We start from the raw sequence: 23,839 nt of genomic DNA, 5'->3' as shown, positions 1-23,839 counted from the left end.
ATAAATTATATTATACTATTGGTCGATTATGCCTATTTTTAATGAAAAGGTATTTTGTAAGTTATTTTGTTGTACATTTAATACTTATAATATATCATTCATCTATTACAATTTTTGTTAGTTAAAACGCATACATCTCAATCACAAAATTAAAAGAGTAAGTAATCTGACAGCATTTTTCCTCACAGCTGTTGTAAAAAGCAATATGTATGTGGGGACTACTGTTCTCCCGTACAGTTTATCTTTTCGTAAGATAGAGCAGCGGTTGGCACCAGCGGCCCGCGGGCCGCATGCGGCCCGCGAACCTCCCTGGCTATTTTGTATGTAATTTTGACAAATGACAATGTCTGATAAAGTCATAAATATTAACAAAGTGCGGCCCGCGACCACTTCGTTAACTGCTGTGGCCCTTGGCTGCTAAAAGGTTGCCGACCGCTGAGTTAGAGGATTCATAAGTATGGGACTATAATAATCTTGTTCGGCACTCTCAGTGCCCAAGTCCGACTCGCACGTGATCGGTTTTTGTTATCATACTTATCATATTCTTGTTATGTCCAGTGTCATAGATAGATAGATAGAATACTCTTTATTGGCACACCTCAGTAAAAAGATACAAAAGAAAAGTACAATTGATTAAATGTAGAGGCAGACAACAGGCGGTCTTATCGCTAAAGAGCGATCTCTTCCAGACAACCTTACACTTACATAACTGTCATACTTAGTGTCCAATAAAAGTTTCGGTTTGCGCAGGTTTCGGTATAAAAATGATGTTTCAGCCAAAGATCGGAACTTGTGAATCATTACATTCTGAATATTGTATTTTGTCACCGGGGTGGTGAGTGCCTTGAATCTCTTGACCAGGCCGGACATTCTGTTGGATTTCTTGAGTTTCTTGAGGTTTGGGGGTATCTTGAGTTGTTTGACCGCTCTGGGGGGTATCTTGATCGGTTTAGGGGGTATCTTGTGTTTCTTGACCTATCTGGAGAGTATTTAGAATCTCTCGAACAAACTGGGGGGTATTTGGATTTTCTTAGATTGTCTGGAGGGTATCTTGATCGGTCTGGGGGGTATCTTGAGTTTCTTGACCTATCTGGTGAGTATCTGGACTGGTTTGGAGGGTATCTTGTGTTGCTTGGCCTGAAACAATCCCTGTTATTATTCTTTGAATATTTTACTGTTGAGTACATGAATAATAGAGCATGTGTTAAATTTGTGGCAAAGAAAAACGGATCATGCATTTAACATGACAATTTTACCATGGGCATGAAGGTTAAAAGGGGCATGCTGGAATGTTTTTTGAACAAAACTTGACAATCACAGAGTGCAAAGTATAGAGTATGTGTTACAGTTTTCTCTTAGCAATAAGGGTTGCTGGTTGAGTAATGACTCGGTTTATCTATTAAATATGTTGTTACAATAAGATTTTTCTAAAAAAGATTCTGGGTTTGTTACCGATATGCTTTCTCTGGTGGGTATTTCTCATGAGATCTTTGTAGCACAGGCTCACGCTGGTGGTCGTTATGATGTGTTTTATAATCTTCAAATCTATCTGAGGTTCGAGGCCTATGTTCCTGGGAACATACAATACAAAGCAGTTGAAAATTTACTATACTCTGTATTTTTAGGTATTTAAATAAAAGTAAACAATTATAGACCTATAAGCCTATCCTCGAATATATATAAAATCTTCGCTAAAGTTATACTCCAAAGAATAACCAATAAGCTAGAGGAAAGTCAACCAAGAGAGCAAGCGGGCTTCAGGAGCGGGTACTCGACTGTGGACCACATACATGTCATCAAACAATTGTTCGAAAAAGGCAAGGAATACAACATAACATTCTACTGCTGCTTCGTGGATTACAGTAAAGCTTTCGATACAATAGAGCACGAGAGTATCTGGCAGGCACTCAAAAACCAAGGTATCGAAAATAAATACATCAGAATACTAAAAAACATTTACAACAACAGCAAGGCCACAATAAAACTAGAGCAGGAAGGCAAAGAGATCAGAATAGAAAGAGGCGTACGTCAGGGGGACCCACTATCGCCGAAACTCTTCATAGCCGTCCTAGAAGAAGTCTTTCGCCAATTAGACTGGGAGAAATGTGGACTATCTATTAACGGTGAAAACCTTTCACATTTGAGATTTGCGGATGACCTGATCATACTCTCATCATCAAGTGAGGAATTGCAAACAATGCTGAATGACCTAGTTAGAGAAAGTGGGAAGGTGGGATTGGTTATGAACACACTAAAGACCAAGGCTATGACTAACGACAAACAAAAACCTATTCTCATCAATAATAACCCAATTGATTACGTCAATGAGTACATCTATTTAGGCCAGATAATCTCTCCGGTAGATCTAACCTCAAAAGAAATAGATAGACGTATTGGAAATGCTTGGAAGACATATTGGAGCCTAAAGGAAATAATGAAAAATAAAGATATCAATGTAACTATCAAGCGGAAACTCTTTGATACCAGCATACTTCCTATACTTACTTACGGCTGCCAAACCTGGGCTCTCACTAAAACACACATTAGAAAGCTAGAAACTTGCCAAAACTCCATGGAAAGAAGTATGCTGGGGAAAAGAGTTTCTATATATACAAAAAAAGATTCTTTAGTGAAAAAAATATTCAAAGCTTTAAAATGATGCTACGAAACATTGATTGGTATCAATTAATTAAACCAGAAAATGATATCAATATTAATTACGAAAACTTCAATGACACCTTACAAAAAATTCTAAATAAATGTATACCCTTAAAAACAATTAAAGTAAAAACTAGTTTAAAAAAAAATTGGCTCACAAAGGGAATCAAAATTTCTTGTAAAACAAAAAGATTATTAAAAATTATGGTTACCCAGTCCAACGACATAACACTTACTAAACATTATAAACAATACCAAAAACTACTTAAAAAAACCATACTTAAGGCTAAGAAACTCCAATACATTCGAAAACTTCAAAAATCTGATAACGTTATTAAAGCTATGTGGCAAATAATAAAAGAGCGCACTAACAAAAACGCAACGCAAACGCGGCATAATATTGGCCTATCGTTCCATAATAAGTTAACGTCTGATCCCAAGCAAGTGTCGAACATATTCAATTCATTTTTTGCATCGGTGGGCGCCGTTGAAGCCGGAAGTACAGCGCCGCGCGGCCGGCCTGTACTCCTACCCACCACAAACTCAATTTACTTAAGTCCGGTAGATATTCCAGAGGTAAGAAGGATCATTATGAACCTAAAAAATAAACGAAGTTTCGGAGTAGACGAGTTACCCCCAATGCTATTCCGACAATGTGCCGACGAATTAATTTTGCCTTTCTACATATTAATTAATCAGTCTTTTACAGAAGGAACTTTTCCCGATATGTTAAAAAAATCAATTATAAAACCGATATATAAAAAAGGCAACAAAACCGACCCCAGTAACTATCGCCCCGTGGCTCTTCTACCAACATCTTCTAAAATATTCGAGACTGCTATGTACAACCGCGTGTACTCTTTTTGTGAAAGGTACAATATTTTTGATGACGCTCAAAACGGCTTCAGGAAAAACCGTTCTACTACCTTGGCTGCATACAAATATATATTAGAAATTTTAAATATACTTAATGAAAAAAAATACGCAATTGGCATATTACTAGATATGTCTAAGGCATATGATATGGTTCAATACGACACACTATTAAACAAACTATATGAAATAGGAATAAGGGGAATTGCACACAATTGGTTCACGTCTTATCTCAAAAACAGAGAACAGTGTGTTGCAATTGAGTTTTTGGATCACACAACGGGCGAAATAACATGTGTCAAATCTGATCAACAGTCCATCACGCATTCCATCCCTCAGGGTAGTGTAATCGGATGTTTGCTTTTTTTGATTTACATTAATGATATCCCGAAAACAATAGCCCAATATTGCGTACTTTTCGCTGACGATATCTCAATTCTAACTTCATGTAACGACAGCACAAATACAAATCAAGATATAAATTCCATATTAAACTCTGTAATAGAATGGATGGAAGACCACAACTTAAAACTAAATATTTCAAAGACGAAAATTATTCAATTTAGGCCTCATCAAAAAAAACCGCTATCATTAAATTTCGACATAAATGGCATAAAATTGGATTTCGTGGACTCGGCAACATTATTAGGTTTCGTTATAGATTCAAATATCAATTGGAAGGAACATATAGCCAAAATTAAATCAAAATTATCATCTTTCGTGTACGCATTGAGGGAAGTTAAGAGATCTACAGATTTTAACTCCGCGATTACATCTTACTACTCTTACGCATACTCATGGCTTACTTACGGCATCGTACTATGGGGAAATAGTACTGACGTCGAAGATATTTTCATCCTCCAAAAAAAGTGTATACGCATACTCGCCAATATAAAAATCCCAGAGAGTTGTATTCCTTACTTTAGAAAATATGATATGTTAACACTAGTTTCCATATACATTTATGAGGTGTGTAAATTTGTCAGGAAAAACCCGCAACTATACACTTCTATCCTAGATCAGACCCGCCGTTACGAATCTAGGTTCAAAAATAATCTAGTTACAGTGTCAGGATCTACAATGAAATTACACAGCACAAGTCCACACGCCATGACAATTAAAATTTATAATAAATTGAGTGACACCTTAAAAGGAGAAAAGAACAATACAGTATTTTTTAAACAATTAAGAAAGAACTTAGTAGACAAATGTTTCTATCATATAGAGGAGTATTTCAGGGACAAAGATGTTTAGTGCGCGTAAGATTTGTATTTATTGTTATTTATTATTTATTGTAATTAGGATAATTTAGTTTTTAAGTTCTAGATAATAAGTTTTCTGCTATGCCCCATCCGGGTTTAATAATATGACGTGTATATTTTGTATACTTATGTTATTTAGCATGAATAAATGAAATGAAATGAAATGAAATGAAGACTATCGGATAAAATAAGAATAAAATCCATAAAGAAGATCACCAAAACAAAAGATGTCACAAAAACAATAAAAAAGTTAAAATGGAAATGGTCAGGACATACAATCAGAGGCAAAGAAAAATGGTCGAAATCGATAATGAACTGGTTCACAGGCCATAAGAAAAGGAAAAGAGGTAGACCATTTAGAAGATGGGTGGACGACATCAAAGCCACAGCAGGAACCACATGGACGAGAGTTGCCAAGGATAGAGAGGAATGGAGAAGGTTGGAGGAGGCCTTTTGCCAATAAATGGCACACAGACAGAAAAAAAAAAACGCAAGAACTGTAGAAAATAATGCAATCTACTGTCTGAAATAAAAGGATTATTACATTACATTACATTATTACAAACAAAATCTACCTTCAAATGGCTCCAGTTGAGGGTAGATGAAAACATTACTTTTTTTTATTTTATTTTATTTTATATTAGGGGACATCTTACACAGATCAAACCTAGCCCCAAACTAAGCAAAGCTTGTACTATGGGTACTAGGCGACGATATACATACTTGTATAGATAAATACATACTTATATACATAGAAAACAACCATGACTCAGGAACAAATATTAGTGTTCATCACACAAATAAATGCCCTTACTGGGATTCGAACCCAGGACCATCGGCTTAGCAGACAGGGTCACTATCCACTAGGCCAGACCGGTCGTCAAAACTTGATCAAATAAGGTAGGTTAAAGTCAGGTCGTCCAGTGACTGATCCAGGCGGTTTTTGTATTTGGTTGGTTAACCAATGAAAGTTCTAACTACCCGAAAATGTACAAATTTTTTGTTTACTTTTATTTAAAATACCTAAAGATACAGATTATAGAGCTAACAAAAAACATTTGTTAAATTAAATGCTATGCCCTTATTCTTAACCCCTCATATGCGGCCTGTCAGATTTGATCATTGAAAAAGTGACCTTGACATTTAAAACAATAGATTTAAATTCCCACAAACAGATCCCTGCTTAAGCATACAAGGGGTTAAGGCATACAGACATTAAAACATGCCAAAAGAAATGCATTTTTTATTTGTTAAATAGAAGATTTAAAATAAAATTATCCTTTTTATAGGGGTGGCTAGTGTTTAAAATTAAATCTTCTTCTTCTTCGAAGAGTGTTTAAAACTAAATAAGAAGCCTAGATTAAGTCTGCATAGGACATAAGTTAAACAAAATTCACTGAGCTATAAATTTTAAACCTAAGAAACACAGAAATTACACACTAAAATTCACATCTGTTACTTAAACTACATATACAACAATTACAACATACATCGAATCTAGCTTCCTGGCTGTACCCCGGACTTCGAGAGCGCGACCTGGCCCACTCTGGCCTGAGCTTATTGCCACGATGTCCCCTATCCTCAGAACTCTCTTCAGGCAAATCCTCGGATTCCTCAAAATTGTGCACAACAAGGGGATACTTCATCATATTGTACACAAATGGCTTGCTGTGAAAGAAATTTTGAGCTCGATGTGCTTCGGCTCTGTATCTCAATTTGACTATCATCTGTTTCAAATCCCCTTCCATGTCGCAGAGTTTCTCTATCCAAAACTGCTTTACGTATATCTTTCTGAACAACGTTCTAAACTCGGTCTTGAGAATCGAGAGTGTGATCTGTACAAAGGCATGATTGATAATAAAAATATTTATTGGTATAATACATAATGTTTATGGCTAAAACAAATACTTACATCGCCGGGTAGACCCGTAACTCGTATTTTTACGCTATCAGACATTATATATTAAGCTTCAGATAACAATCAGTAACGTTTAGTTCTGAATTGGATTCCCCTTAGCCATTAGCCATAATAAAGATTCTAAATTGTTTTATTTTATAATTTAAGTATCAGGGCTATAACCGCGAAAATCGAAGTTCGCAAATTGCGGGCATTTTTCTCTGTCACTCTTATTACGCCTTCATTGGAGTAAAAGAGAAAGATCCACGCAATTTGCGAATTTCGGTTTTCGCGGTAGCCGCTCTGATTTCAACACAGGAAGCACAGGAACACAGCAAGCTAATGTCATTGTCAAAAAGTTGACACTTGTTTTTTTTTATTGAAAGTGGGGCCGTCCAGACCAAAGAATATAATACTCAGTCCGGACGGGACTTTTCATGTTTGCTTTTCATGGACAAATAAATTAAAGTGGCAAAAAGGACAAATTTCGACTCTAGTATGCGCATTTGGAGGCATTTTTATTTTATTTCGAGCCTGTCACCATAAATCTAAATTTGGTGTCAAATTCTGAGCTGAAGATTATGTCAAAACAAGTGATTTATTATTGTATTGTATATTCTCTGTTTATGTAATTTATATTAATAAATGATTATCTTTTAACCTTAAAAAAATATTGTATCGATTGTTTACAAAATGTGATTTTTTCCAATCGATTATTTATTCCCATCCCTAAATATTTTTAATCGTACCCATAAGGCCCCGTTCGCACGGCAGCTTTTTCAACGCGCGTTAAAAAAGCGTTTGAATGACACAAATGGATAACCATGTATGTATTCACACGATAGCGGTGGCGCTTTTTATCAAGCGTTGTTGGATTTTCGACTTTAACCCTTGGTCATTAAGTCGAATTTAGAGCTTGGACAGATTCAAGCGCTTTTTTAACGCGCGTTGAAAAAGCTGTCGTGCGAATGGGGGCTAATTGTCATGAAGTTATAAGATGGAGTGAACTGTCACTTTTTTTGCCATACTAAATTTAACCTTATCACCGAGCCAGAAAGACATTCGTACCAGACTAGAGAAAACGGTCCACTTGAGATAGCAAAGGTGGGTCGCGGTGTCTCACTCGCACATGTTGCCAATGTTAAAAATATACCATTGTGGTAGTATTTATATCAATATACTACTGAAATTAAATACCTTCTTATATTATTTAAGTGCTATATTTAGAGTAATGTTCTGATATCTTTTAAGAAATTTGTAAATAATTATGATGTCAATATTATTAACTGATTTAACCAAACATGTGCACAACAAAAAAAACATTAATTTTGATATGGTAGACATTGTAGTAACTTTGAATATTAATTGGTATCCCTAACGTGTGATGACATGTTATCAAAACACGTGAATGAAAAATTTCTTAAAAATGGTGAATAAATGTTGCGTTAAACGTTGCAGCAGTGAAAGAATTTCTAATTGTGGAATATTGTATCACAAGGAAGCCACAATTATTACATTTTGCGATAAAAATACAAGTCAACATTGTCAAACTCATTAGGGTGACCATGATGTCGGCACGATGAGAATCAGTGTTACACAATTCTTATTACGTACTTAAAAGTAAGTTTATATGACTAGGTATGTATTTATTTCGGCATGTTTAAATTGGTGAAATGAGAGCACATACAGAATAAATAATTGGCAAAATTGAAATCCAAAGTCCTTAGAGTTAGACCGAGAAAAGTCTGCAGCGATTTTGATAGCCAACGCGGGGCAAGTGTTATTTACGTCATAATTTCATAGAAGTTTGACGTTTAAAATTACACTTGCACTGCGTGGGCTATCAAAATCGCATAAACATTACAGATACATTTATAATAAAAGAAAAATAGAACTTTATGGTAATTTACTGACATTTGGGACTATACCAGAAACGTTACTGGGAATTTACCCTCTTTGGAAAATTTACTGGGAACGGCACATCACTAGTTTCTTTACATTTCACGACTCTTCTCTTTTCGCACAGATGGCCTACCACCGTGAACACCGAGGTTCGCAAATTGCGGGCATCTTTCTCTTTTACTCCTATAAAGGAGTAATTACAGAGACAGCGAAAGATGCTCGTCAAACGATACAAACTTCGGTGTCTATGCTCCAGTGACAAGCGTCCTAGTTAAAAACTATAGCAAACGGCCGTAGCGGTCCCACGCGACCCTGTGGCAGTGGCGGATTTGCCCTAAGGCCGAGTAGGCCCGGGCCTAGGGCGGCCAGATATTTTAAGCGGCAGTCTATAATTATGATGGGTGCTGAGAAAGGGGCGGCTAGTGCTTGCTATGAAGGGCCTGGGACCTAACGCGGCAAAGACTGTAAAAGGCTCTCAGGACAGTGGGGGTGTCCTGAGAGCCTACCCCGAGCCGCTTTCGACGTGTTGCCTCTTTGTAGCACTTTCGTACGTAAGTGTGGCAGAGGGGCGACACGTCGAATGCGGTTCGCGGTAGACCCTCTGGTTCTGTCAGCATATCTGTCTCCCTATCTCTCTCACTCATACCTGTATTCTTGACAGACGTTACGGCGGACCACCTTCTGAGGATCGACCATGTTCGTGGTCAGCATCTACGCCTATTAATAACAGTTTTTAGAACAACTAAATTAAGTACCTAAGGTTGTGTGAAGCGTTGTACAGAAGAGAAAATAAAAACTATATCCATCCCTTTTTAGGCCATAATACTAGTACAGCGAAAAGACAGTATGATTCTTTATAACTAATATAACTATGCACGAATAAGAAAAGATCTTGGCCAAACTATATATTCAATGTTATCCTAATATCCCACATACATATGACTTATGGTCACCCTAATTAGAAAGAGATGCAACGGCCCACCTTGACTTCTCATGTGGACACACTTTTTGGCTAATGTACACTATCCGGTTTACTCTCTAGGTCCGTGATAATTGTACCATATTTTGACATTGATAGATTTGACAGCGTTTACAGCTTACAGGCTTGGGCTTGCAGGGCACTTATAGCGGTGCTAGCCAATTTTCTGTAATATTTTATAAATTGACTACTTTACTGTTAAGTTTCCTGTGTTAGCTATAAGTACAAATATAAAATTCGCACTTACTTCAGCCATGAATATCGCCATTCAAGGTATTCCACGTAAGGTAATGAAACAAACTATTAAACGTAATAAGTTTAGTTTGTAATTTATATGTGATAAAACTGATAAATATATAATAATTGTTATATTTTCAGTGGAGCCTGAAGCAGGTTCGGGACCATATCATGCACGATATCCCTTGTCAATTCAAGACACTGTTTTTTAACTTCGAAAACAAGTTCAAGAAGACTGTTTTTATAGAACTACTATCTGCTCAGTATGACCGAGTACAGATCGTAAGATTGATTAACAGGAATCCGGATACTAAGCAGTTGCGCTTAAAAGCCATCATACCAAAATATGTGTCTCAAGTAAGTCTATATAATACTTTTATTTTTAATAAACAATTTTGTTAATGACTATAATACATTTTTTGAATGATCTAAACAAAACCTTAAAATTAATCCTTTTTGCTTCGTCACAAACAAACCTATGATGCCTATGATGATATCGCACCAGGCTTCATCTTTTTAATTTATTCCATCCAGTTTGAAGATACTATGAGTTACAATAATGGTCAGACCTGTTGTCAATTGTCATTGGCTAAGCATTGAGCCCCTCCCGTCTCCTACCCTTAGATTTGCCCTAATTTCCAGCGAGGATGCCCAGTACTTTTAATTTAATATTGCGATATAAGCTTGTACAGTCACCTAAATATGTGACACACTCTAATGACTCTACAACTAAGATCGATTCAGATATTTTTGCAGCCTTCGTTGTGTGCCATGTTATTGGAGGTGACTGTACCAAAAATGAAATTTTTGCTGAAAACTTATTTATGTATGAATGAATCTCAATTTTACAGGCACATGTGGCTGCAAGTGCCAGTGGCAAACTTAAAGTCAATAAGAAGGGCGCGCCTAAAAAGCGCCCTGGGGCCGTTGTGACCGGATCTGATCAGGTGATATTTAATTAAGCTTGTAAAACTAAGATTCATAATAGGATATTTGACTACACACACACCATGCTTGAAATAAAGCACCTGAAGATTAATAGAGAAACATAGACAGCAGCACAGACAATTTCTATTTTAAAACCCATATAAAACTATAAAGAGTAAGTAATTTGTGAAATAAAACTATTGAAATGGATTATATCGCGTATATTGAATACATACTACATCCCGAAGTTTCGAACCCTTTAATCTGTTTCAATAGTCTTAGTTCATGAGTAACTATTGCGGTAACCGAAGACAATATTAAGTAGGTAATTTGATTGTGACGTCACATGCTAGTGTTTCATATAAATGCCATATAGTAGCAAAATACGTTTTGACAGTTCGAAAAAAGAAACTGCTTTGACTAGTAGTCAAATTCCCTATAGTGTTATAAATGCGAAAGTAACCCATTCGGTCTGTTTCTTCTTAACACATTAACTGATAACCGATTCAATTAGAAACTCTTATTGCGCAGGCATAACGCATGTTTTTATCGGCTTTTGTCTTGTGAATGTGTGTTGTGTATGTTTGAAATACTATGAGATGAGGAGATGACGGACGAATGAGTGTACTTGTTAGTGTTTACCATATCGTTTGACATAGAATTGTATACATTTTAAACCACTTGACATAATGTTACTTACTGTACTATTTTTACTAATTGTATGTTTAAATTTGCCAGCTCTTTGTTGCGAACTGTAATGCTGTGTAAATTGTATTTTCATTTCATTAGTAGTCAAATAAATAAAATAACATTCTTTGCTCCTTATAACCTCAGGAATGCGTGGTTAAAATCTGTCGGGTTACTCGTTTTTTTTTAAAACAATTATGGCCTGGATGCCAGTCCTCTAAGCCAAGTCCTTATTTTGCTATTTTTAAAACACTTCATTTAAAGTCGGGTTACTCGTTCCCAAGGAGTATGTCAGTATATAATATGCCATATGATTTCCAGATATTGATAGTCACGCACAAGGAGATAATGACGGAACTGCAGTCAAAGTACACTCGGCTGTATAACCTCAGCAGAAAATCGCCGGGCAACAAGCTTCTCGAAAATATAGCCAGGGTATAGTTTTCATTAATTCTTCTTCTTCTTCAGTCGGTCCCTCAATACTGAGGATCGTGACATCATATCCTTCTGTTGAAAACCAGGTTCCTCCATAGGGTTCTGTTCCTTGCCAAGCGCATGGCCTCGTGCAGTTTTAATTGCATAGGTGCCGTAATTTGAGCACACCATCTAGTAGGAGGAGGGCCCAGAGGTCGCGTGCCTTTAACTTTGCCCGTCATTATTATTCTTTCCGGGCTATCCGGAGAGCGACGATCTCATTAATTAATGTTCATCTAACTTCGTCACTGTATCTTAATATAAATTAAAAAACCCCAAACGCAATGAAACATGAACCGATTTTGATATAATATGTCTAAGAAACAGCGCAAGAAAACCTGTTTTCCAATAAAAAAAACCGCATCCAAATCGGTTTACGCCGCGCGAAGTCATGGCCGGGCCGTTAATGTGACAGACCCCAATCGCATGTACATACGTATTTAACAATGATTAAAATCAACAGATAATATTCGAGCGCCTCAAATCCATAATGGAGACGAACCCGGAAGTGTCCACAACTTGCTTCAAACTGAGCGGATACTACCGGAAGCTGCATCCCCACTTCGGGGACTTCCAAATGGTCCTGTCCACGCTGCACAAGCTGCAAGATGAACACGTGTTGCCAAGGACCCAAATTGCAGAGAATGATCTGATTGTCGTCAGCTCACAGTTGCACAGTAAGCTACTTATCTAACTCACTAAACTCTTCGGGGACTCACAGATGGTCCTTTATAAGCTGCAGTACCTGGCTTGCCCCGGACCCAACTTGCGGAGAGCGACTTAATTATTTTCAGCTCACAGTTGCATAGTAAGCTACTTATCTATAGCTCACTAAACTCTTCGAGGACTCACAGATGGTCCTTTATAAGCTGCAGAACATGGCTTGCCCCAGACCAAACTTTCAGAGAGCAACTTACTTGTTGTCAGCTCACAGTTGCACAGTAAGCTACTTATCTATATCTCACTAATCTCTTCGGGGACTCACAGATGGCCCTTTATAAGCTGCAGAACATGGCTTGCCCCAGACCCAATTTGTGAAGAGTGACTTAATTGTTGTCAGCTCACAGTTGCACAGTAAGTTGCTCATCTATAGCTCACTAAACTCTTCGGGGACTCACAGATGGTCCTTTATAAGCTGCAGAACATGAGTTGCCAAAGCGCCAACTTGTAGAACTTGATTGCAGTCTACTCACAGTTAGTTACTCAACTATACAGAGAGGAAAACGGGAACTACGTCTGTATGGAGAAGCGGTCGCCCCCTTTCCTCTTTAGTCATTGACAATAGACGTACAGCAGGGTATCATCTATTTAGCATGTCGAGCATATGGACGTTAATAATCTTAACCTCCTAAGGCCCAAGGTCCTAATAGTACTTATTCAGTTCGATGAAATTTAAATCATATTCAATTGGAACAGAGTCGCATTTGTTTTGTTTCGTTCAATTATCAAACAATACCAAAATCAACTCTACTCCCTGCACTAAATGTTCAAATTTCAGTGGCAAATTCTGGATTTTTCATTTGTATTGTATGGCTGTGGCTGGGCCTTAGGAGGTAGATATTAAATTAAGTTTAATTTTCCTATTTCTTTTTTTACAGTGATTGACAACATCCCTTTCGATAAAATTAAATCGGTGACGGACAAATACTCTAACAAGATCACTAAGAAGGTATGTACGAAATAATTTGTTGATTTAATACCTTTAGGGTGTCAGAAATTATGCAAAATTCAACCCTATCACTTTGAAACAAAGTTCCAAATCGTGTGGGTAATATATTCCCTCTGCTTTACATAGGCTAAGGGTATTCAAAATACAGAAAAAATGTAAGTTATATTTGAAGTATATATTTAATTCAAAACGTAGAAGAAAACAAGTTATATTTTAAGACTTTCATCAATATAATTGTGTCTTGTTGGACTTGATAGAAAATAATTCCAAATGCCTCTTTTTGTACATTAAAAGTCGTTTTATTTCGAACGTACCTATAGTCGCTATTAAATATAACGGAGCGGCCAAGGTTTTCACAAATACGTACCTACCTATCTGGTCCAGGCTGGAACAAATCGTCTACTCTACATACATATTAACAAGAAAAGAATGTATGTTCAGTTATGTTAAAATGTATGTTCAGATATTTTTGAGCACCTTGGTCGCTATCAAATATATGAAGGCGACTGTACATGACTTTATAAAGAAAAAAAAGCGGACGACGAGGAAACGAGGCCTTCCATTAATATATGTAATGACTTTAGATTTTGGAGCACGTCAGAAAACTAGACACGGAGTCCCATCAGATGGACACCCCCGAGGACGCCGCGAGGAAGAAAGTGCGCCTGGAGCTTAAAAACATGGCGTTACACTTGCCTTCTGTAAGTACAAACACAATTGTCAAAAAACCGGACACCGAGTCGCATCAGATGGACTCGCCCGAGGACACCGCGAGGAAGAAAGTTCGTTTAGAACTCAAAAACATGGCGCTGCACTTGCCTTCTGTAAGTATGGCCACAGAATAAGTAATAGTACTTACTACCGTACAGACACAAAACTTCCTACAAAACCGAAGTTTAACAGCGGTTCAGGGACGAATCATACTGTCCCTTTCTTATGGCACTATCGCTTTCGGATGTTAGGGTTGTCAAAATTCAAGCCATTATCTTATCTGTGGCTGTGCACGCTAAGGAACGTCAAGTTGTGTCAACCCTAATAATTGCTCGGAGCAATGCTGAGCCGAACGGAGCCGAGTTTGCTAAAAGTCAGGAGTTTCGCACCCCTGGTATGGCAATAATAGTGTTAGTACATTATTGTCGAAGGAATTGAATACGGAGTCAGCAATTGCCTTTCAGCCGATGCAAATATACAGTAATCCTCGCGAATGGTGCAAGAAAACATAATTCTGATACACCGGAAATGCATTTTACTATGCGGGTTTTTTATTTATTTTTTACAAAGAAATGGTAGTATATTTTTCTTCTGAAAATACGAAGACTCATTGGGACAACTAAAAAGTCGCTGTACCAACATTATAATAGGATCCTTAGGTACATTACTAGTATTTAAGTATAAATTGTATAAATTACCATTGTATCCATCAAATTAGCATAAGTTTTAAATGAATAAATATTATCTTATCTTACTTACGCCACTTAATATGTAAATTTAGCTGCACAAATCGCTTAAATACGTGCATAAAGCCAATCAATGATATTATTAGTCCAGATATATTATAGACGTTCCAAAATTGAAGCGTCAATTCTGTTCAACAACTATTGTAACAAAGATTGATATCCGATCGGAAAATTAATCAACAAAAACCGGGCAAGTGCGAGTCGGACTCGCGCACGAAGGGTTCCGTACCATAATGCAAAAAAAAAAACGAAAAAAAAGCAAAAAAAAAACGGTCACCCATCCAATTACTGACCACTCCCGACGTTGCTTAACTTTGGTCAAAAAAAATCGGGCAAGTGCGAGTCGGACTCGCGCACGAAGGGTTCCGTACCATATAAAAAAAAAAAAAAAAAAAAAGCAAAAAAAAAAAACGGTCACCCATCCAAGTACTGACCACTCCCGACGTTGCTTAACTTTGGTCAAAAATCACGTTTGTTGTATGGGAGCCCCATTTAAATCTTTATTTTATTCTGTTTTTAGTATTTGTTGTTATAGCGGCAACAGAAATACATCATCTGTGAAAATTTCAACTGTCTAGCTATCACGGTTCGTGAGATACAGCCTGGTGACAGACGGACGGACGGACGGACGGACGGACGGACGGACGGACAGCGAAGTCTTAGTAATAGGGTCCCGTTTTACCCTTTGGGTACGGAACCCTAAAAATCACGTTTGTTGTATGGGAGCCCCATTTAAATCTTTATTTTATTCTGTTTTTAGTATTTGTTGTTATAGCGGCAACAGAAATACATCATCTGTGAAAATTTCAACTGTCTAGCTATCACGGTTCGTGAGATACAGCCTGGTGACAGACGGACGGACGGACGGACGGACGGACAGCGAAGTCTTAGTAATAGGGTCCCGTTTTACCCTTTGGGTACGGAACCCTAAAAACAGATTCACTCGTAGGTGATGAAATAAATTAATATGGAAGCATTGATATAGAATAAGAACTGGATACCCAATCAGCCGCAAAAAATGGCCCCGCAAAAGTAACGTTAAAACAGATCACGCGTTACTTTTTCGTTTAGTCTTGTATGGACCGCTCAAATGTGAAGTTGTCAACAATGTCGTAAAAATATGCAAAAATAACAATGATAAAACAAGGAAAAAGCATGGAATGTATTTCTTTCGGTTAGTGCTTTGGATAGCATTACATAATTTATGTAATCTGGTGGTAATTTCATGGTTTTGAATAAATTATTTTGTTAGTACCAAAGAAGGGATGTGTAGGAACAAAAATCTAATGAGTCGATGTGAGGTTAATACTTTTTTATTTTTATATGGAATTCGTAACATATAATATTATGTTTAAATTCAAGATTTCCAAGAAAACCTATGCGACGTGCTGAGTGGACTGCTATTATAGCAAGAGATAGGGGTGACGCAGTTTTAAACAAAGGCAAAACGGCACTTGTGTGTTCAGCCCATTTCCTTGTTTCCGACATATACACGACCAATAAGGTCATCGACTAACTGTAAATGCTAAACCTGTCTGAACACAGTGACAACCACAGGATTTTTTGATAAAGACCATAACCAATCAGTACCAGTAGCGACCTAAATGTCCCCGTGCACTATATTGCAAAGAACTAAAGCGCGAAGATTTTTATGTAGATCTAAAATACACAGTTATTTAATAAGTTGAATTTATTTCAAGGAAAATAGTATTTAAAGACGAATGCTTACTTATTAAAAATAAATTTGTTTTATGATAACTTACAAGGGTTGTTACCATGAATTAATTTTATTTGAACTCCCGATCAAATTAAATTTGTTTCATTTATTACTTTGATTTTTCTGTACAGTAATACCTATTAAAATGTACCAAAGGGACTCTATTCGTTCATTATTCTCGTTTGACGTTGTTTGACGTAAATACAATGGTGACGTTACGTTTAGTGCCATCGGACTTAAAAGTTTTAACAGTGTTGGTACTAATGTTTACAAATTTGACACTTAATGCTTACGACAGTAAGTTCTTTTCCGTACAGAATATTTATCTTGACTCAAAATTTACGTAAGCGTTTTTATCATCAATGCAAATTTTCCGCTAATGTCATTCTGACCCACATTTTGTTGACGTTTTTGTTCCGCTCTGTGTGTCTATTTCTAATATTAAGTCAGTGTATGGAAGTATTATTTGTGTTCCTTATGTATGAGTATAACCTATCTATATTTATATAATATCATTGTTCTCAATTATAACTAATACCTAATCCATTTTCAGATTATCAAACAAGTAATCCAAAGACGCCTGACGCCGGAGAAAGCACCGTTCCATAGAGTTCGGGTGAGTTTAACGACAGTTATTTTTAATGTTTATTGCTAATAAAAAAAAATACTCAATCAAGGTATGTATTGTCTTATTGTTGTAAAAGGTATTTTCTTTACTTGTGTAACTATTTTTGCACAAAAACTTCTTACATTATTGGAAATTGCATCTAAAAATGCGTAACGTAATTTTTGAGCGAATACTTTTTTTTGTTAAAAATAACATTAACAATGATATCCGCAATCCCGAGTACGCACTGCCGTCCGCTCAGTGCTGAGCCAGCTGAAGGGTAGGACCTGAACTCACGGCACCTTAACCAGTGGGGAGACACTCCTCACTTCGGTCGAACTCGTCTCCGTTCGGCTCAGCATTGCTCCGAGCATTAGGGTTGGCACCACTTGACTTCCTTTTGCGTGCACGACCACAGATAAAATAAACACTTGAATTTCGACAAACCTAAATAGCCGAAAGGGATAGTGCCATATATTAGAAAGGGATAGCATGATTCGACCCTGAACCGCTGTCAGACTTCGGGTTTGTAGGAAGTGTCCTTTCTGTACGGTAGTACTATTATTTATTCTGTGTCTTAACTAAACTTTTGTACAAAACTGACATAGAAAATATCCTACTTATTTTACTACATTACAGATCTATGGAGAGCCGTTCCTGCCCTCCAAAGACATGATGATGCCGTTCACGCGCCGTTACAAGGCCGTTCACGTCCAACGCTCAGATCGCATGTACAACCTGATCAAGATGAACATTCCACCCCCTAGTTATAGCAGTCTTATGGCTATGGACGGGAAAAACATAGGTCAGTATATTCGTCATTAAATTCTCTACAATATTTGTCTTTAAAGTATGTTGCTAGGGCTTGTAGTTTTAAAATTATGGATGAAAGAAACGTAGGTCAGTTCACACGTCGTTACAAGGCCGTTCACATACAACGCTCAGATCGCATGTACAACTTAACATTCCACCCCCTAGTTATAGCAGCCTTATGGCTATGGACGGGAAAAACATAGGTCAGTATATTCTTCATTAAATTCTCTACAATATTTGTCTTAAGTATCTTGCTAGGACGTGTAGTATTCAAATTATGGACAGGATAAACGTACAGATGTAGTGCATAATTGTTTCTCAAAAATGGACGGCAAAGTCGACTTTGCCGTTTAAAAAATAGGTCGCGAAGCGCGTAGTTTATGGTCAGTCAAAAATTAAAAAGTTAAAAACATTGCAGTCTCGATTTTGGGACTGCAATGTTGCATACAAATTCCATTATTTGTCGAGTTCCAAACTTTTTAAAAGTTGAAATGGCCATATCAAATGAAGGCACAGGCCTATTAAACAGCCAAACAGATGATTAGTACCGCGACTATTTAGCTGTCTCAAATAGGTTGGCGTATTTTCGGCAGAAAAATACACTTCTATTTTTTTATTAAAAAAATAAAAAGGCGGCAAAGCTAATTTTTTCAATTGTTTCTACTTTTTTCTGTGAAAATATATACGTAAGAACGTTGCATTTGTAAAATATTTCTATGATATTTATATTTCTTGCACCATTTTTAAGAAAAGCACTATATATGACTCGGCTGGAAGGCTACTTGCTGGCTTCGGATTCAATTAAACGGACTCCCAAGGTCGTCCGTTTAAAACGAATCCTCAGCCTGCAAGTAGCTACTTCCGAGCCTCGACAATAATGTACTATTTCCATCGTATTACAAGTCACGTTCGTAAGTTTTCGTGAAAATACGATCGAAAATAATTATGGACTATATCTGTACGAACGTGTCTTGCTATTTCAGTCAGTCTCGGTACAAAAAGTACTGAGGTTGACTGTTGACTGAAGTAACATGACAAATACGAACGTTTCCGAGAAAATACGATGGAAAACAATTATCGATACCGCCATCTGTCGAATAGAAGTTTTTCATACGTTTTGCTATAAATAAACACTTGTCTAAATTCGTAGGCACCGCCAAGCTGATGATCCGTTCCTCCGAAATACCCCTCTACAAAATACCGGACACGCTCATAGCGGAAATGAAGGCGTACTTCGGCGTCGACCACGACCCGAGCCAAGATAACTTTGAGGAACAAGGCGAAGATGTTTAACCCTTCTACCGCCAAAAAAGTCAACTGACGTGCGCTGCTACAGCCCAATATCAACCTTCGTGCATTCCAGCAAGGTTCACGATGACGCCGCGTACGATACGCGTGGCGTTCAAAGGGTTGAATAGTGTGTTTTATGGATAAATATGTTAAATATATTGATATTGAGCGTGAAAGTTGTTTATTTTTACGCTTAGAGCATTTAATAAACCGGAGGCGCCTTTAAGAGCTTACCCCTCTGACGAATACATTGCACAGTTGTGCAAACTTTTGTATGGGAATGACGGTTTCTGACATGGCTATTTGTGCGTTACGTACAAATCATGAACAAATAGCCATACATTTGACGTGCCCCTCCCCCGCAAAAATCGGCAGACTGTTTTGTACAGAAAATGAGTAAAATGACAGCCAAGGCGTCTCCAGTTACTAAATGCTCTAAGTTTTTACGACCTATTATTTAGGTAGGCCTACCTAACTACCCATTCCGGATTAAAATAGGTAGGTAAGTAAAATAAAGTGACGGCAGATTTTGGTATTTCCATTTGGTAGTTCAATTTTTTAAATAATAATATTTTGTGCAACAAGTGCTGGAGTCGAAAAAGCATATTTGAGGCGCTTTTCTTCATTCGGTAGAGCTTTCAAAATAACAATAAGGTTTCTAAAGAAATACTCAGTAGGTACTCCCGAGACTCCCGACTAAAATATATGTCCCTCCCCTAACTTTCCATCGGGGTAATATTAACATTATCCGTTTAACACGTTCAGTGCCAGAGCGAGCTATACGCTATACGTTACGAACATAGACAACACGGGAAAACCCGTATGTAGCGAAAAGCACCTAGGGGCTGTCCATAAATTACGACATCGTTTTTTGACAATTTTTGACCCCCCCTCCCCCCCTAAAATCATCCAAAAATCATGCTTTGAATGACCCCGTTTCCTCCTACGTCATGCTACCATCATCCGATGTCCAGACCCCCCCCCTAATTTGAAATGACGTAATTTATGAATAGCCCCCTACGAATAGAGAACTCGCCCGGCGGGTCGCTGGCAGTAAATGTGTTAACAAGGCGATAGACAAATGAAACAAAGCATAGTGAATAAAAAACATACTTTATTCAGATCTGAAGTTTTACATTCAAAATAAAAATTGACAATTACAAAATATAATCAATAAAATGCATTGAAAATGTCATAATGGTGCAACAACAATAAATATTGAAATAAAAATAACCATGAGTGATGCATAGCTGATCGCACAGCGTTTGACGAAAAATATACCTAATTCTCTGGAATGAACATTCGGTGGAGAAAAATACTGATTGTATGTTTATATGTACTTATGTAGTTATAAAAGTATATTATATATCTGTAAATCTCATATCTATCTACATATATAGCGACGGATTAAGTTATTATTGTTACCTGTTACATAAAACAAATAATTACGAAAAAAATAGCCGTTACTAATATAAACTTTAAAATGAAGTTATATATTAAAGTTTACAATTAATTATAGAAAATGTTAAATGCAATTTTGAAAAGTGAAGAAATACAATAAAAATACACAGAAGTACATCGAGATTAAGAAGGTTATTTGTGACTTAGATTATCACCGATTAAAGCTTAATTGGTATATTGTTTAATTTAAACATTTTCATTTTAGTTGGCTGACATTATTAATATAACTATAGCATCACATGTTTTTAAAAATATATAATAATGTTATATAAAAGTTAAAATACTTTAAGGCATTAGCAATTTAGCATATATGCTACATATATTTATATATAGGTTATTATATTTTTGGTTATTTGTAAGTGATGCTATAGAGATATCCATATTTGTAAAATGTTTGAACATTATCGTAATAACATTGAGGTATTGGAAGAATTACTCGTACATAATAATATGTATGTCTTAAAGAGTACACAGTAACTATATTTTACATGGTTGAGGTTAAAATCTCGATTTGTCAATAACTCTATATAATTTATTAAGTAAACTTAAGGCCATTTTATTCTCTCCAATCATCACGGTAGTCGTTTTCAAGGTTTTCGGCAAGGCCGCCATTTTTGATTACAAGATGGCGGCCTATTTAATTGTAATTGGATTTTGTATTTCGATGTACTCTTTAAGCTTAGTTACCGTTGCAAAGGTCCTTAAGTAGTATGTATTAAGGCATATTTTCCTATGAATAAACTGTGCGATTCAGCCAATCGTCGAGCGAGAACGTGGCGTAGTCTCCGCCCGATGATCTGCCCTTGAACGTCTCTGTAAAATAAAATAAAATGTTTTATATCTCTTAGTGGTGGGTGAGGACATTTAGTTAGTGTTATACTTAATGAGGAACGAAATAGAAAAATACAAAAATAAAACAATATGGTAATAAAACTTATAAACAAAAATGTATTTTCCATTTTCGTTACGGTGTGGTGCTTATAAAGTTTGCTTACAGTATTTCCTGAACAAATATTACATCGTGTGAAAGTAAGAGAATTATAAATGGCGTGGTACTTCTATTTCTTGTTGTTAACTTGTTACGATGTATTCTTCGCACTGTACTGTAGCAAACAATATTTTAATTCAAAAAGCTAAAAGGAATTTTCATGCCATTAATAAATTGCTTAAAGACAAACTTGAACCATAATCGTGAAGTAAAAATAAAAAGAAAAAGGCGTTATGCAGGAAGTAGACAAGTGAAAATCATTTATTTCCTTCTTAAAATCAGTCCTAACTGGATTTAATAGTGATCTTTATGTATTATTTTACATAAATTCAAATTGACTGTCTAAATCTGCATAAAACCTTTCGTATAATTATTCCTTGCAGCTTTTATCCATTGCGATTTAATATCACGAACCAAAATATATAATAACTCTGCATAAATATTATTTCCTTGTTACAAGGAGTCACAAATCTTGAGCCTGTAAGAGCTAGAATGACATATTAAAGGTTTATTACAGAGTTAGTATTTTTGGTTCTTGATTAAGATACATTTTACAAAATATACTTCTTAGTCCTTGTGCGAGGGATCCTTCGGCTCACGGGTTCCACTGTAAGTCGCGTTCGAGGTTCTCTACCGGTTCGTTGTTCGCTGTTTTTATTATAACAACATGTAAAACAATGCAAATACACAAATATTCCTACAGATGTTTTTTTATTGTTTTATAAATATTATAGGACATTTTTACACAAATTGACTAAGCCCCACGGTAAGCTCAAGAAGGCTTGTGTTGTGGGTACTCAGACAACGATATATGTAATATATAAATACTTAAATACATAGAAAAACAACCATGACTCAGGAACAAATATCCGTGTCATCACACAAATAAATGCCCTTACCGGGATTCGAACCCGGGACTATCGGCTTCATAGGCAGGGTCACTACCCACTAGGCCAGACCGGTCGTCAAAAATGTATACGGTGATACAGGGCATCGAATTATAATAAGTTTACGTTAAACGATTATGTAGAAATACTATAAATTCTGTATATTTTATCATCTTCAATTCTCAATTCTAATATGTAGATCTATTTAACAATAGTTTTCTGTGATTGGTTAGAATACAGTTCTATATTATGTCAGTTAACCCTGTTGGATTTTTTTCTAGGGCAGGTTTTGAGATATATAGTTGTTCTTCTATATTTATTATACTTCGACGATTCAAATAATAAATCTCACAATTACAAGTAGTCGCTTGATCATATAGTCATGCATAAGATTCAAATAAAAAATCAAATAACACATCCACAATCGAAAAAACGTTCGTGAAACATATTTTAAACTGTTTAGACGACAACGGTTTCACTCACTTGAATTTGAGCACTCGAGCCTGAGGAAGGACCCCCGAAGGGCCCAAAACATGTCGCCAAAACCATAGCAACTAAAAATTCAAGTGAGTGAAACCGTTGTTGTCTAAACAGTTTAACACATCCACATAACTTAAAATTTTCATGCAGAAAAATTGCATGTTCCTAATATTTCTATACTCTTCTAAAGAAAAGTAAATTCATTCCAGATCGATTTTGATGCGTTTTTAAGTATTTTAAGATGCATTACATAGAGAACGCTAAGTTTAAATAAGGTTAATATTTAAAGTCTTACCGATCATGGTCTTGAGTCGCACGGAACACATTATGAAGTCATCGAATTGTATGTAACCGTCTTGGCCGCCGTATCTATAAGAAAAACAAGAAATTTACTAACACTACGAGATTAGTAGGCAGAATTATAAAGTGGGTACTTCACAACTCAATCAATCCAATTCCAATCCAATTCAATCTCAGTGAAATTCTGGGGATTACTTGTCAAGCGGACCCCAGGCTCCCATGAGCCGTGGCAAAAATGCCGGGATAACGCGAGGAAGAAGACAGCTAACCCACA

At 36.5% G+C, this 23,839-nt stretch overlaps 3 protein-coding genes across 6 annotated transcripts in view; 1 reads left to right on the top strand and 2 right to left on the bottom strand.

The window, feature by feature from the left end:
• Window positions 1-432: 432 nt before the first annotated feature.
• Window positions 433-6,858, bottom strand: LOC134802040 (adhesive plaque matrix protein-like). The gene is made up of 4 exons (XM_063774655.1): window positions 6,706-6,858; window positions 6,284-6,628; window positions 1,453-1,571; window positions 433-1,137 (listed from the first exon to the last, which is right to left on the bottom strand). The coding sequence occupies exons 1-4, from the start codon at window positions 6,748-6,750 to the stop codon at window positions 825-827; spliced, it is 822 nt and encodes a 273-aa protein (XP_063630725.1). The 5' UTR covers window positions 6,751-6,858; the 3' UTR covers window positions 433-824.
• Window positions 6,859-9,701: 2,843 nt separating this feature from the next.
• On the top strand, window positions 9,702-19,530 carry LOC134801831 (uncharacterized). Its single transcript, XM_063774463.1, has 10 exons — window positions 9,702-9,858; window positions 9,950-10,165; window positions 10,660-10,755; window positions 11,744-11,857; window positions 12,360-12,573; window positions 13,495-13,565; window positions 14,150-14,266; window positions 17,293-17,355; window positions 17,986-18,151; window positions 19,310-19,530. The coding sequence occupies exons 1-10, from the start codon at window positions 9,826-9,828 to the stop codon at window positions 19,450-19,452; spliced, it is 1,233 nt and encodes a 410-aa protein (XP_063630533.1). The 5' UTR covers window positions 9,702-9,825; the 3' UTR covers window positions 19,453-19,530.
• A 1,015-nt stretch (window positions 19,531-20,545) lies between these two features.
• Window positions 20,546-23,839, bottom strand: part of LOC134801815 (calpain-B) — a 54,869-nt gene continuing 51,575 nt past the window's right edge. For 3 of the 4 annotated variants that reach the window (XM_063774442.1, XM_063774440.1, XM_063774439.1), the window contains 2 exons: window positions 23,561-23,634; window positions 20,546-21,723 (listed from right to left, as the gene is read on the bottom strand). In XM_063774442.1, the coding sequence (XP_063630512.1) occupies window positions 21,641-21,723; window positions 23,561-23,634 (157 nt within the window). In that variant the 3' untranslated portion in view covers window positions 20,546-21,640. Of the gene's footprint in view, window positions 21,724-22,462; window positions 22,547-23,560; window positions 23,635-23,839 lie in introns of all 4 variants that reach the window. The other variant, XM_063774441.1, reaches the window with a different exon arrangement.

This window comes from Cydia splendana, chromosome 23 (assembly GCF_910591565.1).
Source record: "Cydia splendana chromosome 23, ilCydSple1.2, whole genome shotgun sequence".
Taxonomy (NCBI): Eukaryota; Metazoa; Arthropoda; class Insecta; order Lepidoptera; family Tortricidae; genus Cydia; species Cydia splendana.
The sequence above is the reverse complement of the archived record's forward strand: the minus strand, read 5'-3'. Positions and strand labels throughout refer to the sequence as shown.

What these genes read in the sequence shown, in the direction of transcription:
- LOC134801831 (XM_063774463.1), top strand. Translation starts at nt 9,826, where the DNA reads ATGAATATCGCCATTCAAGGTATTCCACGTAAG. An exon ending in TACCAAAATATGTGTCTCAA is followed by an intron (nt 10,166 to 10,659) that starts GTAAGTCTATAT and finishes TCAATTTTACAG; the next exon opens with GCACATGTGGCTGCAAGTGC. An exon ending in TGGCGTTACACTTGCCTTCT is followed by an intron (nt 14,267 to 17,292) that starts GTAAGTACAAAC and finishes ATCCATTTTCAG; the next exon opens with ATTATCAAACAAGTAATCCA.
- LOC134802040 (XM_063774655.1), bottom strand. Translation starts at nt 6,750, where the DNA reads ATGTCTGATAGCGTAAAAATACGAGTTACGGGTCTACCCGGCGAT. An exon ending in GCCAGGAAGCTAGATTCGAT is followed by an intron (nt 1,572 to 6,283) that starts GTATGTTGTAAT and finishes GTATGTTCCCAG; the next exon opens with GAACATAGGCCTCGAACCTC. An exon ending in CCACCAGAGAAAGCATATCG is followed by an intron (nt 1,138 to 1,452) that starts GTAACAAACCCA and finishes GGATTGTTTCAG; the next exon opens with GCCAAGCAACACAAGATACC.